The 16,895-nt window shown below is 47.4% G+C and overlaps 1 protein-coding gene across 2 annotated transcripts in view; it reads right to left on the bottom strand.

The window, feature by feature from the left end:
* The window catches only part of gyg2 (glycogenin 2), a 117,194-nt gene that overhangs the window by 14,509 nt on the left and 85,790 nt on the right, over positions 1-16,895 (bottom strand). Inside the window, exons 9-13 of one of the 2 annotated variants that reach the window (XM_033023352.1) lie at positions 13,074-13,127; positions 10,520-10,606; positions 6,689-6,730; positions 3,061-3,099; positions 770-814 (exon numbers count right to left, since the gene is read on the bottom strand). In XM_033023352.1, the coding sequence (XP_032879243.1) occupies positions 770-814; positions 3,061-3,099; positions 6,689-6,730; positions 10,520-10,606; positions 13,074-13,127 (267 nt within the window). Of the gene's footprint in view, positions 1-769; positions 815-3,060; positions 3,100-6,688; positions 6,731-10,513; positions 10,607-13,073; positions 13,128-16,895 lie in introns of both variants that reach the window. The other variant, XM_033023353.1, reaches the window with a different exon arrangement.

Raw genomic sequence — 16,895 nt, 5'->3', positions numbered from 1 at the left:
CTTCTCATCCATATGCCTATCCAATTTATTTTTAAATGATACCAACGAACCTGCCTCCACCACTTCCACTGGAAGCTCATTCCACACAGCTACCACTCTCTGAGTAAAGAAGTTCCCCCTCATGTTACCCCTAAACTTCTGTCCCTTAATTCTGAAGTCATGTCCTCTTGTTTGAATCTTCCCTATTCTCAAAGGGAAAAGCTTATCCACGTCAACTCTGTTCACCCCTCTCATCATTTTAAAGACCTCTATCAAGTCCCCCCTTAATCTTCTGCGCTCCAGAGAATAAAGACCTAACTTATTCAACCTTTCTCTATAACTTAGTTGTTGAAACCCAGGCAGCATTCTAGTAAATCTCCTCTGTACTCTCTCTATTTTGTTGACATCCTTCCTATAATTGGGCGACCAAAATTGTACACCATACTCCAGATTTGGTCTCACCAATGCCTTGTACAGTTTTAACATTACATCCCAGCTTCTATACTCAATGCTCTGATTTATAAAGGCTAGCATACCAAATACCAGGGACATACACACACCAGGGACAATTCCTTACATGTATACCAAGCCAGTTAACCTCCAAACCTGTCCCCCTTTGCAGTGCGGGAGGAAACCGAAGATCTCGGAGAAAACCCACGCAGGTCACGGGGAGAACATACACACTCCGTACAGACAGCACCTGTAGTCAGGATCCAACCCGTGTCTCCGGCGCTGTAAGGCAGCAAGTCTACCGCTGCGCCACCGTGCCACCCCCTAAAGAGATACTTACTTCTTCTTCCAATGGCTTCTTCTTGAGGGACGCGATCTCTTCTTTCTAATGCAAAAACATTAAGATTTCCATTCATGCCTGTAAATCGCTTACAACACAAGTAAGTAAGTTTATTGGCCAAGTATTCACATACAAGGAATTTGCCTTGGTGCTCCGCCCACAAGTAACAACATGACGTACAGTGACAGTTACGAATGGCTCAGAAAACACTAAACATTAATAATAATAAAACATTAATGATAAAACACCATTGATAAAGCATGTGAACCAACAAAATACCAGGTCAAAGGGAGGCTACAGATTTCTGGCTGTTGAGTAGATTGCTACAAACTCAGCGGGTCAGTCAGCATCTGTGGAAGGGACATGTGGGTGATGTTTCAGGTCAGGAGCCTTCTTCAGCCAGATACTACATCATTTAAAGTAGACACGAAGTACTGATGTAACTCAGCAGATCAGGCAGCGTCTCTGAAGAGGAAGGATGGGCGACCCTTCTTCAGACTGAAAGTAGAGGCCATCATTTTGGTGAACGCCTACGCTCAGTCCACCTGGGCCTATGCAATCTCCCGGTTGCCAAACAATATTAACCCTTCCCTTCCCATTCCCATACTGACATGACCGTCCTGGGCCTCCTCCATTGTCACAGCGAGGCCACACGCATATTGGAGGAACAGCACCTCATATTTCGCTTGGGCAGCTTACACCCCAGCGGTATGAACATTGACTTCACCAATTCCGGTCAAGTCAAGTCAAGTCACTTTTATTTATATAGCACATTTAAAAAACAACTCTCGTTGGCCAAAGTGCTTTACATTTGTATAAGAATAGTATAAACATACAAACTACATACATGTAGCCCTCGCTCAGAGGACGTCAAGAAAGGCTTGGGAGTAAAGATGAGTTTTAAGTCTCGACTTAAAGGAGTCGATGGAGGGGGCAGTTCTGATGGGAAGGGGGATGCTGTTCCACAGTCTAGGAGCTGCAACCGCAAAGGCACGGTCACCCCTAAGCTTAAGCCTAGACCGCGGGATATTCAGCAGCCCCAGGTCGGCCGATCTGAGGGACCCGGAGGTGGTGTGGTGGGTGAGCAGACTTTTAATGTAGGTGGGGGCAAGCCAATTGGAATCCAAGTAAATCCTGCATTCCCTCTATCTCGTCCCCTCCTCCACCCAAGTACTCCCATTAGTTTCACTGTTCGCATCCCATCCTTATCACCTCTTCCCCAGCCAACAATGGCACATTATGGGCTCCACTCTTCCCTCGTCATCTATTGCCAACCCTTATTTATTCTAGCCTTTTCCCTACCCCCAGTTCCCCCTCTACATCCTCCCTCCTCTCCTCCCCCCCCCCCCCCCCCCCCCCCTCCCCACACTCTATTTTCAGTCAGAAGGGTTCCAACCCAAAACGTCACCCGTCCTACCGGATGCTACCTGACCTGCTGAGTTAGCCCAGCATTTTGTATCTGTCTGTGGTATACAGCAGCATCTGCAGTTCCTTCCCACACATCATTGAAACTTACTGAATAGTGAAAGGCCTGGATAGAGTGGATGTGGAGAGGAAGATTCCATTAGTGGGAGAGTCTAGGACCAGAGGTCATAGCCTCAGTATTAAAGGATGTTTCTTTAGGAAGAGGAGGAGGAATTTATTTAGTCACAGGGTGGCGAATCTGTGGAATTCATTGCCACAGAAGGCTGTGGAGGCCATGTCAATGGATATTTTTAAGACAGAGATAAATTCTTGCTTAGTAAGGGTGTCAGGGGTTATGGGGAGAAGGCAGGAGAAATGGGGCTGAGAGGGAGAGACAGATCAGCCATGATTGAATGTCAGAGTAGACTTGATGGGCTGAAGGGCCTAATTCTGTTCCTATTGCTTGTGAATTGTTGTGGGGATTTGCATTCTAGACCAGAATCGACCTACACATCTTGCCTTTATAAGTTAATTCAAAATAAATAGCCATTCTACCCCTCCAGAACCAGGGGCCACAGTCTTAGAATAAAGGGGAGGCCATTCAAGACCGAGGTGAGAAAAATCATTTTCACCCAGAGAGTTGTGAATTTGTGGAATTCCCTGCCACAGAGGGCATTGGAGGCCAAAACACTGGATGGATTTAAGAGAGAGTTAGATAGAGCTCTAGGGGCTAGTGGAGTCAAGGGATATGGGGAGAAGGCAGGCACGGGTTATTGATTGGGGACGATCAGCCATGATCACAATGAATGGCGGTGCTGGTTCGAAGGGCCGAATGGCCTCCTCCTGCACCTACTTTCTATGTCTATACCTAAAGATTAAATACTTACTTTAGAAGTCTCATCTTCAGAGCTAGTCAGATCTCTTTTCTAGAGAAGAAAAATGGAAGCAAGAGCCATATTAACATTCCAAAGCCAGCTAATTATAAAGTAATATAGTATCACACGACGTGGAAACAGGCCCTTCGGCCCAACTTGCCCACGCTGACCAACATGCCCCACCTACACTAATCCCATCTGCCTGTGCTTGGCCCACATCCTTCTAAATCTGTCCTATCCATGCATCTGTCTCAATGTTCCTTAAACGTTGTGCCTCAACTACCTCCTCTGGTAGCTCGAAATGTGTAGGAAGGAACTGCAGATGCCTGTTTAAATCGAAGATGGACACAGACTGCTGGAGTTACTCACAGGGTTAGACAGCAACTCTGGAAGACAAGGGACAGGTCTGAAGAAGGGTCTCGAACCGAAACGTCACCCATTCCTTTTCTCCAGAGATGCTGTCTGACCCGCTGAGTTACTCCAGCATTTTGTGCCTATCCTCTGGCAGCTCGGTCCTTATACCCACCACATTGTGCGGTAAATGTTGCTGCTCTGAATAGATCTCTTATTAAATCTTGCCCCTTTCACCTTAAACCTGTGTCCCCTGGTTCATTAATCCTCCTACTGGGTAAAAGAAAAAAGACTGTGCACCTACCCTATTAGAAACATAGAAACATAGAAAATAGGTGCAGGAGTAGGCCGTTCGGCCCTTCGAGCCTGCACCGCCATTCAATATGATCATGGCTGATCATCCAACTCAGTATCCTGTACCTGCCTTCTCTCCATACCCCCTGATCCCTTTAGCCACAAGGGCAATATCTAACCCTCTTAAATATAGCCAACGAACTGGCCTCAACTACCTTCTGTGGCAGAGAATTCCAGAGATTCACCACTCTCTGTGTGAAAAATGTTTTCCTCATCTCGGTCCTAAAAGATTTCCCCCTTATCCTTAAACTGTGACCCCTTGTTCTGGACTTCCCCAACATCGGAAACAATCTTCCTGCATCTAGCCTGTCAAACCCCTTAAGAATTTTGTAAGTTTCTAGAAGATCCCCCCTCAATCTTCTAAATTCTAGCGAGTACAAACAGAGTCTATCCAGTCTTTCTTCGTATGAATGTCCTGACATCCCAGGAATCAGACTGGTGAACCTTCTCTGTACTCCCTCTATGGCAAGAATGTCTTTCCTCAGATTAGGAGACCAAAACTGTACGCAATACTCCAGGTGTGGTCTCACCAAGACCCTGTACAACTGCAGTAGAACCTCCCTGCTCCTACACTCAAATCCTTTTGCTATGAATGCTAACATACCATTCGCCTTCTTCACTGCCTGCTGCACCTGCATGCCTACTTTCAATGACTGGTGTACCATGACACCCAGGTCTCGTTGCATCTCCCCCTTTCCTAATTGGCCACCATTCAGATAATTCCCCTCATGACCTTATACAGTATAAGATCATCCCTGAACCCCTAGCACTACAAGGAATAAAGTCTTAGCCTGCCCAACCTCGCCCTGTAGCTCAGACCCTCCACAACATCCCTGTTGGGGTAGCTAGATAAAAAATGCTGGAGAAACTCCGCGGGCGTGGTAGCTTCTATGGAGAGAAGGGAAATTAGCGAGGTTTCGGGTCGAGACCCTTCTTCAGACTGATCTCGGGGGTGAGGGAGGGGAAAGAAAGGAAGTAGGCGGAGATAGTAGGACTTGTGGGAGAACTGGGAAGGGGGAGGGGAAGGAGGGAGAAAGCAAGGGCTGTCTAAAATCAGAGAAGTCAATGTTCATACCGCTGGGGTGTAAGCTACCCAAGCGAAATATGAGGTGCTGTTCCTCCAATTTGTGCTGGGCCTCACTCTAGCAATGGAAGAGGCCCAGGACAGAAAGGTCAGATTGGGAATGGGAGGGGGAGTTGAGGTGCTGAGCAACCGGGAGATTAGGTTGGTTAAGACGGACTGAGTGGAAGTGTTCAGCAAAGCGATCGCCGAGCCTGCACTTGGTCTCACCGATGTACAGAAGTTGACACCTGCATGCAGTAGGTGAGGTTGGAGGAGGTGCAGGTGAACCTCTGCCTCACCTGGAAAGACTGCTTGGTCTTTGGATGGAGTCGAGGAGGGAGGCAAAGGGGCAGGTGTTGCATTTCCTGCGGTTGCAAGGGGAAACTACCCGGGGAGGGGGTGGTTTCAAGTCAAGTCAAGTTTATTCGTCACATACCCATACGAGATGTGCAGTGAAATGAAAGTGGCAATGCTCGCGGGATTTGTGCAAAAAGGCAAACAACCAAACAAACTATAAACACAATCATAAACACACACATATTCTTTTACATATTAAATATTGGAAGGAAAAACGTAGTAAAGTTAGTCCCTGGTGAGATGGGAGTTTACAGTCCGAATGGCCTCTGGGAAGAAACTCCGTCTCATCCTCTCCATTCTCACCGCATGGCAACGGAGGCATTTGCCTGACCGTAGCAGCTGGAACAGTCCATTGCAGGGGTGGAAGGGGTCTCCCATGATTTTATTTGCTCTGGAGTTGCGCCTCCTGATGTATAGTTCCTGCAGGGGGGCAAGTGAAGTTCCCATAGTGCGTTCGGCCGAACGCACTACTCTCTGCAGAGCCTTCTTGTCCTGGGCAGAGCAATTCCCAAACCAGATGGTAATATTTCCGGACAAGATGCTTTCCACAGCCGCTGAGTAGAAGGTTTGGGTGAGAAGGGACAAATTGACCAGGGAGTTATGGAGGGAAGCAGAAAGCAGAAAGGGGAGGAGATGGAAAGGTGTGACCAGTATTGGGATCCCGTTGGAGGTGGCAAAAATGTCGGAGGATTATATGTTGTATGCGATGGCTGATGGGGTGGAAGGTGAGGACAAGGGATACAAGAGGGACCCCTGGTGAGAGCCTCATCTATAATGGAAGAGGGGAACCCCCGTTCCCTAAAGAATAAGGACATCTCCGATGCCCTGGTTTGGAATACCTCATCCTGGGTGCAGATGCAGTGGAGACAGAGGAATTGGGAAGAGGGGATAGAGTCCCTACAGGAAGCAGGGTCGGAAGAAGTGTAGTCAAGATAGCTATGGCTTTCTCCAGCATCTGCAGTTCTTTCTTAAACTCTTAATTCTTGTTGTGGAGGAAACTTTGTGCCTTCCCTCACAGTGGGAACCATTGTGGGGGATGGTTTTTAATGTTTAATGTTAAATTCCTGTATAATGTTATGTTGTATTATTATTAATGTGCTGCAATGGCAACTCGAATTTCACTACACCAATTGTGACAATAAATGAACCTTTGAACTTTAGCAGAACTATTATAATACTTCAATAAGATGGCTCACCTTAACCATCCCAATCAAAATCGGGCAACATTTAAACATCAACAAATCTTTTCCAGCATTCTCTGCCCAACTTCATCAGTCTGAAGAAGTGTCCCGACCCAAAACGTTGTACGTCCTTTCCTTCCACAGTAGTAACTGTGCCACCATGCGGCCATAATTGTTTAGTCCTAATACAACTAACCTTAGTTGACACCGGCCACAGACATATTTACACAAAAGCTAAGAGCAACTCATTGCTTTGGGGGATGTGCAGTGTAGACCTGAATCAACACAAAGTTCATTCAAAATAAATAGCCCGTTGTAAAGATTAAATGCTTACTTCTTTAGTTGGCTCATCTTCAAAGGCAGCCATACCTTTTAGCTGGAGAAAAAATGCAAGCAGAAACTGTGTTAATATTTCAGAGCAAGCTAATTATAACTTATGTGGTAAAAAATAAATAAATTTCTGCTCAGCTCTTTCCTAAAAGCACGTCCTTTAATTTTGAGGTTATGACCTCTAGTCCTAGACTCTCCCACTAGTGGAAACACCCTCCCCACATCCACTCTATCCAAGCCTTTCACTATTCTGTATGTTTCAATGAAACCAAGAAAGTAATATCAATTATTCCCTCATTCATTTCTTCTCCCCCCCCAAACCCCCCGCCACCCCAACCCCCCCCAAACCCCAACCCCCCCCAAACCCCAACCCCCCCCACCATAACCCCCCGCCACCCCAAACCCCCCCCAAACCCCCCCCAAACCCCAACCCCCCCAAACCCCAACCCCCCCCACCATAACCCCCCCCACCCCCCCAGACCACAACCGCCCCCCAAAACCCCCCTCCACCCCAACCCCCCCCAAACCCTCCACCCAACCGCCCACCCAAACCCCAACCCCCCCCAAACCCTCCACCCAATCCCCCCACCCAAACCCCCCTCCACCCCACCCCCCCAACCCCCCCCAAACCCCAACCCCCCCCCCCAAACCCCCCCTCCACCTCAACCCCCCCCCCCCTGTGACCCCTCTCAACCTAACTTTCCACTAACTACAGGGATTTCTGTGAATAACTAACATGGACAGGATGACCCAGTCTTAAGAAGATAGAATGATAAAAGCACCAAGTTACGAGTTTTCATTATAGGATCAGAATTAGGCCATTCGGCCCATCGAGTCTATTCCGCCATTCAATCGTGGCTGTTCTCTGCCACCTAATCCCATTTTCCTGCCTTCTCCCCATTACCCTTGACACCCATTCTGATCAAGAACTTGTCTGTCTCTGCCTTAAAAATATCCACTGACTTGGCCTCCACAGCCCTCTGTGGTGATGAGTTTCACAGATTAACTGCCCTGTGACTACAGAAGTTCCTCCTCACCTCTTTTTTTTTTTCTTTTTTTAAGTGCGCCCTTTAATTCTGAGGCTGTGACTTCTGGTCCTAGACTCTCCCCGCCAGTGGAAACATCCTCTCCACACCCACTCTATCTATGCCTTTCATTATTCTGTAAGTTTCAGATAGAATGACAGTACCTTCTAAATAAGTTAGCAAATCGGTCGTGTTTTTATATGGTGAATTGCAGGTCGGGTCGGGGGGAGTTCCCCCCCCCCCCCCCGCCACGGGTACCATGTAATCCCGTGCTACCTGCTCCGGGGTTGGATAGTTGGCGACTAAACTGTCTTCCCCCACCTGGTTTTCCAGGTGAGGAGGGGGCTGTGGACCCCCAGCAGGACCAAAAACAAGACCTGTCAAAGGGAGGATGAGCTCCTAGCGAGCCAACGGACATCCACACTTCAGTAGAAGTTGCGATCACTGTCCTACACGGCATTGTAAGGCACCGTGCCCGTTGATGTTTTCAACGAAGATGAAGATGCAGGAAGATGTTCCCGATGTTGGGGAAGTCCAGGACAAGGGGTCACAGTTTAAGGATAAAGGGGAAATCCTTTAGGACCGAGATGAGAAAAAGTCTGATACAACTGGGACCTGACCTCCAATACACTTCCATCAGATCACTCCTGCGCTCCAAGGAGTAAAGTCCTAGCCTGATCAAACTCTCACAGTAGCTCAACCTCCTCAAGTTCATAAGCTTCCCAGTGACAGGAGCAGAATTAGGCCATGGCTGATCGATCTCTCCCTCCAAACCCCATTAGAAACATAGAAAATAGGTGCAGGTGGAGGCCATTCGGCCCTTCGACCCTGCACCGCCATTCATTGTGATCATGGCTGATCGTCCCCAATCAATAACCCGTGCCTGCCTTCTCCCCATATCCCTTGACTCCACTAGCCCCTAGAGCTCTATCTAACTCTCTCTTAAATCCATCCAGTGATTTGGCCTCCACTGCCCTCTGTGGCAGGGAATTCCACAAATTCACAAATCAATGAGTGGAAAAAAAAGATTCTCACCTCAGTCTTAAATGACCTCCCCTTTATTCTAAGACTGTGGCCCCTGGTTCTGGACTCGCCCAACATTGGGAACATTTTTCCTGCATCTAGCTTGTCCAGTAATTTTATAATGTTATATGTTTCTATAAGATCCCCCTCATCCTTCTAAACTCCAGTGAATACAAGCCATTTTCCAGTCTTCTCACCATAACACTTGACACCCATGCTAATCAAGAATCTATCTATCTCTGCGTTAGAAATATCCATGGAAGGACTCCACAGCCTCCTGTGGCAAAGAATTCCACAGATTCACCAACCTCTGACTAAAGAAATTCCTCATCTCCTTCCTAAAGGAATGTCCTTTAATTCTGAGGCTATGACGTCAAGTCCTAGATTCTCCCACTAGTGGAAACATCCACTCACTCCTGGCCTTTCACTGTTCTTCCTGGCAGCATCCTCGCAAATCCTCTCTGCTCTTTTCCAGCTTAATGGCGCCCTATCTACAGCAGGGTGGCCAAAACTGAGAGTATTCCAAGGGTGGCCTCATCGACATTCTGTTCAACTGCAACATAGCGCCCCAGCGTCTATGCACAAGAGGCTGGCCTATTCTGAGGAAAGACATTCTTGCCATGGAGGGAGTACAGAGAAGGTCCACCAGACTGATTCCTGGGATGGCAGGACTTTCATCTGAAGAAAGACTGGATAGACTCGGCTTGTACTCGCTGAAATTTGAGAGATTGAGGGGGGATCTTATAGAAACTTACAAAATTCTTAAGGGGTTGGACAGGCTAGATGCAGGAAGATTGTTCCTGATGCTGGGGAAGTCCAGGACAAGGGGTCACAGTTTAAGGATAACGGGGAAGTCTTTCAGGACCAAGATGAGAATTTTTTTTTTCACACAGAGGGTGGTGAATCTGTGGAATTCTCTGCCACAGAAAGTAGTTGAGGCCAGTTCATTGGCTATATTTAAGAGGGAGTTAGATGTGGCTCTTGTGGCTAAAGGGATCAGTGGGTATGGAGAGAAGGCAGGTACAGGATACTGAGTTGGATGATCAGCCATGATCATATTGAATGGCGGTGCAGGCTCGAAGGGCCGAATGGCCTACTCCTGCACCTATTGTCTATGTTTCTGTGTTTCGATGAAGGCCAACACACCAAAGGTCTTCTTTGACCCCACCCAGTGACACCAGCTTAATGACCTCCTTCCAATAGCAGGGTGAGCAAAACTGAATGAATCAAATTCAAAAGGTACTCTGTTCAATATAATTAAACATAGAGGACTCATGAAAACGCAGTGTTAAGGGCCTGTCCCACGAGCATGCGACTGCATGTGGCAAGCGCGACCAAACCGGAAGCGGGGCCGCGCAAAGGTCGAGTGATCCCGTACGAGTTGACGTGAAGTTCGAGCGAAGTCCGCGGGAAGTTCGCGCTAGGTGTACGCCATCAAGACGCTGTGTACGGCGTCGAGACGCTGCGCACGCCCGTCGAGGCGGTGCGTATGGCCACAATGTGGCTGCGGGCCGGCAGGCCGTTGCCGCGCTGAATTTTTGAACACGGTCAGTTTTTCGGAGCCCCGCGCGATGTCGGGACCAGCTCCGCACAACTCCATACGGCTCCGGCGATATAAGTGTGACCGGCCCCGCGAGGCCGTACGGCTCAAGCGACCACGTTAGGTCGCGCTTGCAGCATGCAGTCGCATGCTGGTAGGACAGGCCCTTTAGTTTACAACAAGGTCAACCAGTTTGGTCGAGAGGTTTGATTTACGATGCGATTTGCAGTTCGATATTCACATGTACCATCTTCAAAGACGACGTACTGGGCTCTTTGACATACGGCTCAGGTGGCCTTCTTCCTTTATCTGAATATTTACGTGCAATTATTTGCTGTTGAAAAGAAAAGAAAAATGACCTGTAAGTGGCACACTTCACTCAGTTTCTATTATGTATCTTTACCGTCGCCACATGAGGAAAAACACTTTCCAATTGAAACGAAAGGTACATAAAAATCAATTCAACTGAAATCTCATCACAAACACTATAGCAAATACGTTTTCTGGTAGTGAGCCAATCTTCATCAGATGAAATAGCACATTTTTTTGCTGATTGAGAATAACAGTGGAAATGAAATCTAACCTAAATGACAATGAGAGATGACATTCTTCCTGTGACCACATGGGTCCCCCCCCCCCCCCCCCCCCCCCCCCCTCCCCCCTCCCCCCTCCTCAGGTGATTTAAAAGGGAAGAACAGTGACAACAACTGAGTCCCAGGTTCGATTCCGACCTCGGGTGTTCTCTGTGTGGAGTTTGCACGATCTCCCCAGGGCTCCCGTAGGTTTCCTCCAGCTTCCTCCCTCAAACGCTCATCATATGCTAACCCACTCCTTCTGCAGTTGTACAGAGCCCTAGTGAGACCACACCTGGAGGAATGTGTGCAGTTTTGGTCCCCTAATTTGAGGAAGGACATTCTTGCTATTGAGAGAGTGCAGCGTAGGTTTACAAGGTTAATTCCCAGGATGGCGGGACTGTCTTATGCCGAGAGATTGGAGCAGCTGGGCTTGTACAGTCTGGAGTTTAGAAGGATGAGAGGGTATCTTATTGAAACATATAAGATTGTTAAGGGCTTGGACACGCTAGAGGCAGGAAACATGTTCCCGATATTGGGGGAGTCCAGAACCAGGGGCCACAGTCTAAGAATAAGGAGTAAGCCATTTAGAACGGAGACGAGGAGAAACTTTTTCTCACAGAGAATGCTGATTCTGTGGAATTCTCTGCCTCAGAGGGCGATGGAGGCAGGTTCTCTCGATGCTTTCAAGAGAGAGCTAGATAGGGCTCTTAAAAATAGCGGAGTCAGGGGATATGGGGAGAAGGCAGGGACTGGGTACTGATTGGGGATGATCAGCCATGATCATAGAAACATAGAAAATAGGTGCAGGAGTAGGCCATTCGGCCCTTCGAGCCTGCACCGCCATTCAATATGATCATGGCTGATCATCCAACTCAGTATCCTGTGCCTGCCTTCTCTCCATACCCCCTGATCCCTTTAGCCACAAGGGCCACATCTAACTCCCTCTTAAATATAGCCAATGAACTGGCCTCAACTACCTTCTGTGGCAGAGAATTCCAGAGATTCACCACTCTCTGTTTTTCAAATGTTCTCATCTCGGTCCTAAAAGATTTCCCCCTTATCCTTAAACTGTGACCCCTTGTTCTGGACTTCCCCAACATCGGGAACAATCTTCCTGCATCTAGCCTGTCCAACCCCTTAAGAATTTTGTAAGTTTCTATAAGATCCCCCCTCAGTCTTCTAAATTCTAGCGAGTACAAGCCGAGTCTATCCAGTCTTTCTTCATATGAAAGCCCTGACATCCCAGGAATCAGTCTGGTGAACCTTCTCTGTACTCCCTCTGTGGCAAGAATGTCTTTCCTCAGATCACATTGAATGGCGGTGCTGGCTCGAAGGGCCGAATGGCCTACTCCTGCACCTATTGTCCATTGTCACTCATTCCTGGGATCATTCTCGTCAACCTCCTCTGGACCCTCCCCAGAGCCAGCACATCCTTCCTTCCTCGGTTTATGATGCCCAAAATTGCTCACAGTACTCCAAGTGTGGCCTGACCAGCGCCTCGGCGTTAAATCTCTGTTTTTTGTATTGTCACCCTCTTGAAATGAATGCTAGCATTGCGTTTGCCTTCTTTATATCACCGCTTCGACTAGCAGATTAACCTTTTGGGAGTCCTGCACCAGCACTCCCAAGTCCCTTTGACTCTGCGGGCCGAACATCATAAGAGACACCCATTCCTTCCCTCCAGAGATGCTGCCTGTCCCGCTGAGTTACTCCAGCTTTTTGTGTTTTATCTTCGTTGTAAATCAGCATCTGCACTTCCTTCCTGCACGCTCCTTGCCATACAGCCCAGAAACAGGCCCTCCTGTCCGCATAGACGGTTGCACCAATGAGTTATACCTAGGTCTCCTATGTCAGAAGGTCATGAGTGATGGGAGTAGAATTAGGCCATTCGGCCCATCAAGTCTACTCCACCATTCAATCGTGGCTGATCGGTCTTTCCCTCCTAACCCCATTTCCCCCATAACCCAACACCCGTACTAATCAGAAGGGCCCCGTATCCAATCAGTATATTTTTCAAAGAAAACCTTACCAGCCATGTTTGCAACTCCTGTACACACAGTGTAACTCACAAACTTTGGAGGGGGGGTGTTGGGAGGGGGGGGGGGGGATCACACCATTGTGATGACAGTACTGTGTCAGACCCAACGCAAAAATGCCATCATTGCTCAACACATCTACATTAAATAAATCACCTTATCCCCTTCTAGCGGGCTACTCGATACTTACTCCTTTGGTCACAGAAGAGGCGTCATCTTTTCTTTTCCATATTTTACTTCTGGTCTAAAAGGAAAAATGTGCAAAGATAAGAAATCCACCAACATCCTCGTTCTCGACATAAGATACGGCTGTACCAGCAAGTGGGGCAATGCCAGTCCATTCAATGTAATTGATCTTAAGACGGCAATGTCGTGCTCGGGCAATCTCCCTCGGTCTGCTGCCAGACCTTTAGCCAGTCTGCAGCTGGAGATAGGTGTAGGGATGAACTGCTGATGCTGGTCTAAACCAAAGATAGACACTAAATGCTTGGGGTAACTCTGCGGGGCAGGCAGCAGCATCTCAGGAGAGAAGGAACGGGTGACGTTTCGGGTCGCGACCCTTTCTGCAGACTGACCCAAGTCTGAAGAAGGGTCTCGATCCGAAACGTCCCCCATTCCTTCTCTCCTGAGATGCCGCCTGTCCAGCTCAGTTATGCCCCTGTCCCACTTAGGAAACCTGAACGGAAACCTCTGGAGACTTTGCGCCCCACCCAAGGTTTCCGTGTGGTTCCCGGAGGTTGCAGGTGGTTGCCGGAGGTTGCAGGCAGTGGAAGCAGGTAGGGAGACCGACAAAAACCTCCGGGAACCTCCAGGAACCGCACGGAAACATTGGGTGGGGCGCAAAGTCTCCAGAGGTTTCCGTTCAGGTTTCCTAAGTGGGACAGGGGCATTACTCCAGCACTTGTGTCTATCTGCAGTAGGTGATAATGTGCCCAAGACTTCACCCAAGTTCCGAAGCCCCTTGGTAGAAAGGATTTGTGTGTGTGGTACCAAGGCACATAAATGAGGCTGGTTTGGCCTGAACTCATTAAATGAATGAATGTATAAGTTTATGGGCCAAGAATGTTCACATACAAGGAATTTGCCCTGGTGCTCTGCTCGCAAGTAACGCCCCAGAATTAAAGGGCGCTCTTTTAGAAAAGAGGTGAGGAGGAACTTGTTTAGTCAGAGTGTAGTTAATCTGCGGAACACTTTGCCACGGAGGGCTGTGGAGGCCAAGTCAGTGGATATTTCTTAAGGCAGAGATAGACAAATTCTTGATTGGAACGGGTGTCTATTGTGGGGCGTATCACTGATGGGGATGAGTCAGAATATAGAAGAGAGATCGAGCAACTGTCCATATGGTGCCAGCGCAATAACCTGGCCCTCAATACCAGCAAAACCAAGGAACTGATTGTGGACTTTGGAAGGAGTAGGAGGGGGACCCACAGCCCCATTTATATCAACGGGTCGATGGTTAAAAGGGTCAAGAGCTTCAAATTCCTGGGCGTGCATATCTCTGAAGATCTTTCCTGGTCCGAGAACACTAACGCAATTATCAAAAAAGCTCATCAGCGCCTCTACTTCCTGAGAAGATTACGGAGAGTCGGTTTGTCCAGGAAGACTCTCTCTAACTTCTACAGGTGCACAGTAGAGAGCATGCTGACCGGTTGCATCGTGGCTTGGTTCGGCAACTTGAGCGCCCTGGAAGGGAAAAGACTACAAAAAGTAGTAAACACTGCCCAGTCCATCATCGGCTCTGACCTTCCTTCCATTGAGGGGATCTATCGCAGTCGTTGCCTCAAAAAGGCTGGCAGTATCATCAAAGACCCACACCATCCTGGCCACACACTCATCTCCCTGCAACCTTCAGGTAGAAGGTACAGGAGCCTGAAGACTGCAACAACCAGGTTCAGGAATAGCTACTTCCCCACAGCCATCAGGCTATTAAACCTGGCTCGGACAAAACTCTGAACATTAATAACCCATTATCTGTTTATTTGCACTTTATCAGTTTATTTATTCATGTTTGTATATATTTATATCATGGTATATGGACACATTTATCTGTTTTGTAGTAAATGCCTACTATTTTCTGTGCGCTTAAGCAAAGCAAGAATTTCATTGTCCTATACAGGGACACATGACAATAAACTCACTTGAACTTGAACTTGTCAAGGGTTATGGGGAGAAGGCAGGAGAATGGGATTAGGAGGCTGAGATCAGCCATGATTGAATGGCGGAGTGGGCTAGATGGGCCGAATGGCCTAATTCTACCGCTATAACTTGTGAACGTGAACCCCAATGATATATTGGCAATGACACAATATTTTTTTATGTGCTTGTTAACATGTAGGTAGATTATTATTGCCTATAGAGTTAGTTATTGTCCTTACCATAAGTGTGTATAAGCAGTGTAGATAGCTTTGGGTGGAAAAAAATGCTGGAGAAACTCAGCGGGTGAGGCAGCATCTATGGAGCGAAGGAAATAGGCAACGTTTTGGCCCGAAACCCTTCTTCAGACTGAAGAAGGGTTTCAGCCCGAAACGTTGCCTATTTCCTTCGCTCCTTAGATGCTGCTGCACCCGCTGAGTTTCTCCAGCATTTTTGTCTACCTATGAACTTATGAAGTTCACCCTTCAGTTTTGTTTTTAGTCCAGTTTAGAGATACAGTGTGGAAACAGGCCCTTCGGCCCACCAAGTTTACCCCGACCAATGTTATCCTACTGTAGTTCAATGTTGATAAGTTCATAGGTAATAGGAGCAGAATTAGAACATTTGACCCATCAAGTCTACTCTGCCATTCAATCACGCCTGATTTATCTTCTAACCCCATTCTCCTGCCTTCTCCCCAGAGTTTGTGGCCAGGGTGAAAGGGGTCAGAGATGATCTTGCCCGCTCATTTCCTGGCCAGTGCAGTGCACACTTATTTATGAACAACTAATGATAAACAGATACCAGAACCAAGCACAGTCAGTCAATGAGAAAAAAAATAAAAAATCAACAAATTTACCCCCTGGGTAGGCGTTTTCCCCAGGTTGGGAGCCCTTGGTTGAAGGAAACAGCATATCCTTCCACCATCTCTCAGGAAGTACTTACAATCAATGAAATATCGGTAATACCTTTCGGAATGACTTAATCGTGTTAGAAATTACTGAACTCTAAAATCCAAAGTGACAGGAAGAAAAGGAAAAACATCCATTTGCCCCCAAAAAATTATTTCGAGGGGTCTTGATAAGGATGTGTGTATGAAGGGAGTTGTTCTTGTGATGGTGGGGGGGGGAGGGGATCTAGAGTAGATGTCATTAATTAAAATACACAAGGGATCTCTGGAAAAAGAGAGAAAGAGAAAGAGAAGGAGAGAAGACACTTTTTCCCAGTAGATTTAGTGTCTTTGTCATTAATCATTAGTTATAGGAGCAGAATTAGGCCATTCAGCCCATCAAGTCTACTCCACCATTCAATCATGGCTGATCGATCTCTCCCTCCTAACCCGTACTAATCAAGAATCTATCTATCTCTGCCTTAAAGATCTTCCCCTCTGTGCTACCTATTGTACTTGAGTTTGACATTATTTGTTTATGTATATTATTTGATCTGATCGCATGCAAAACAAAGCTTCGCACCTTTGTACTCATGACAATAATAAACCTCAGCCTACTGAGTTTCTCTGTCCACTGATGCAGTGACATGCTCGATATTTTAAGTACCCTTTTAAAAATGTGATAGCACTATTCTGTATCTCAGTTTAGTCCCCCCCCCCCCCCCCCAAATCTCTCCTCTGTCCCCATTTGTCTTCTATTTGCACAGCCTCCAGACAGATCATGTCATTAACACGTCTTAACCAAATCTCCCAGCCAGCACCAATGCTATTTGCATAACAAGCTCCCCAGGTCTCCACCTGACATCCCTACACAGATAGCCTGTATTTCCAGAGGAATTAGGATGCTTTCACTATTATTGTCTATTTTTGCAGCATGATTAGTTGGCATTGAAACTGGACAATATATCTAACCCACTGAATACAGATTAA

The sequence above is a fragment of the Amblyraja radiata genome, chromosome 6 (assembly GCF_010909765.2).
Source record: "Amblyraja radiata isolate CabotCenter1 chromosome 6, sAmbRad1.1.pri, whole genome shotgun sequence".
Taxonomy (NCBI): Eukaryota; Metazoa; Chordata; class Chondrichthyes; order Rajiformes; family Rajidae; genus Amblyraja; species Amblyraja radiata.
This window is presented reverse-complemented; position numbering and strand designations above follow the sequence as displayed.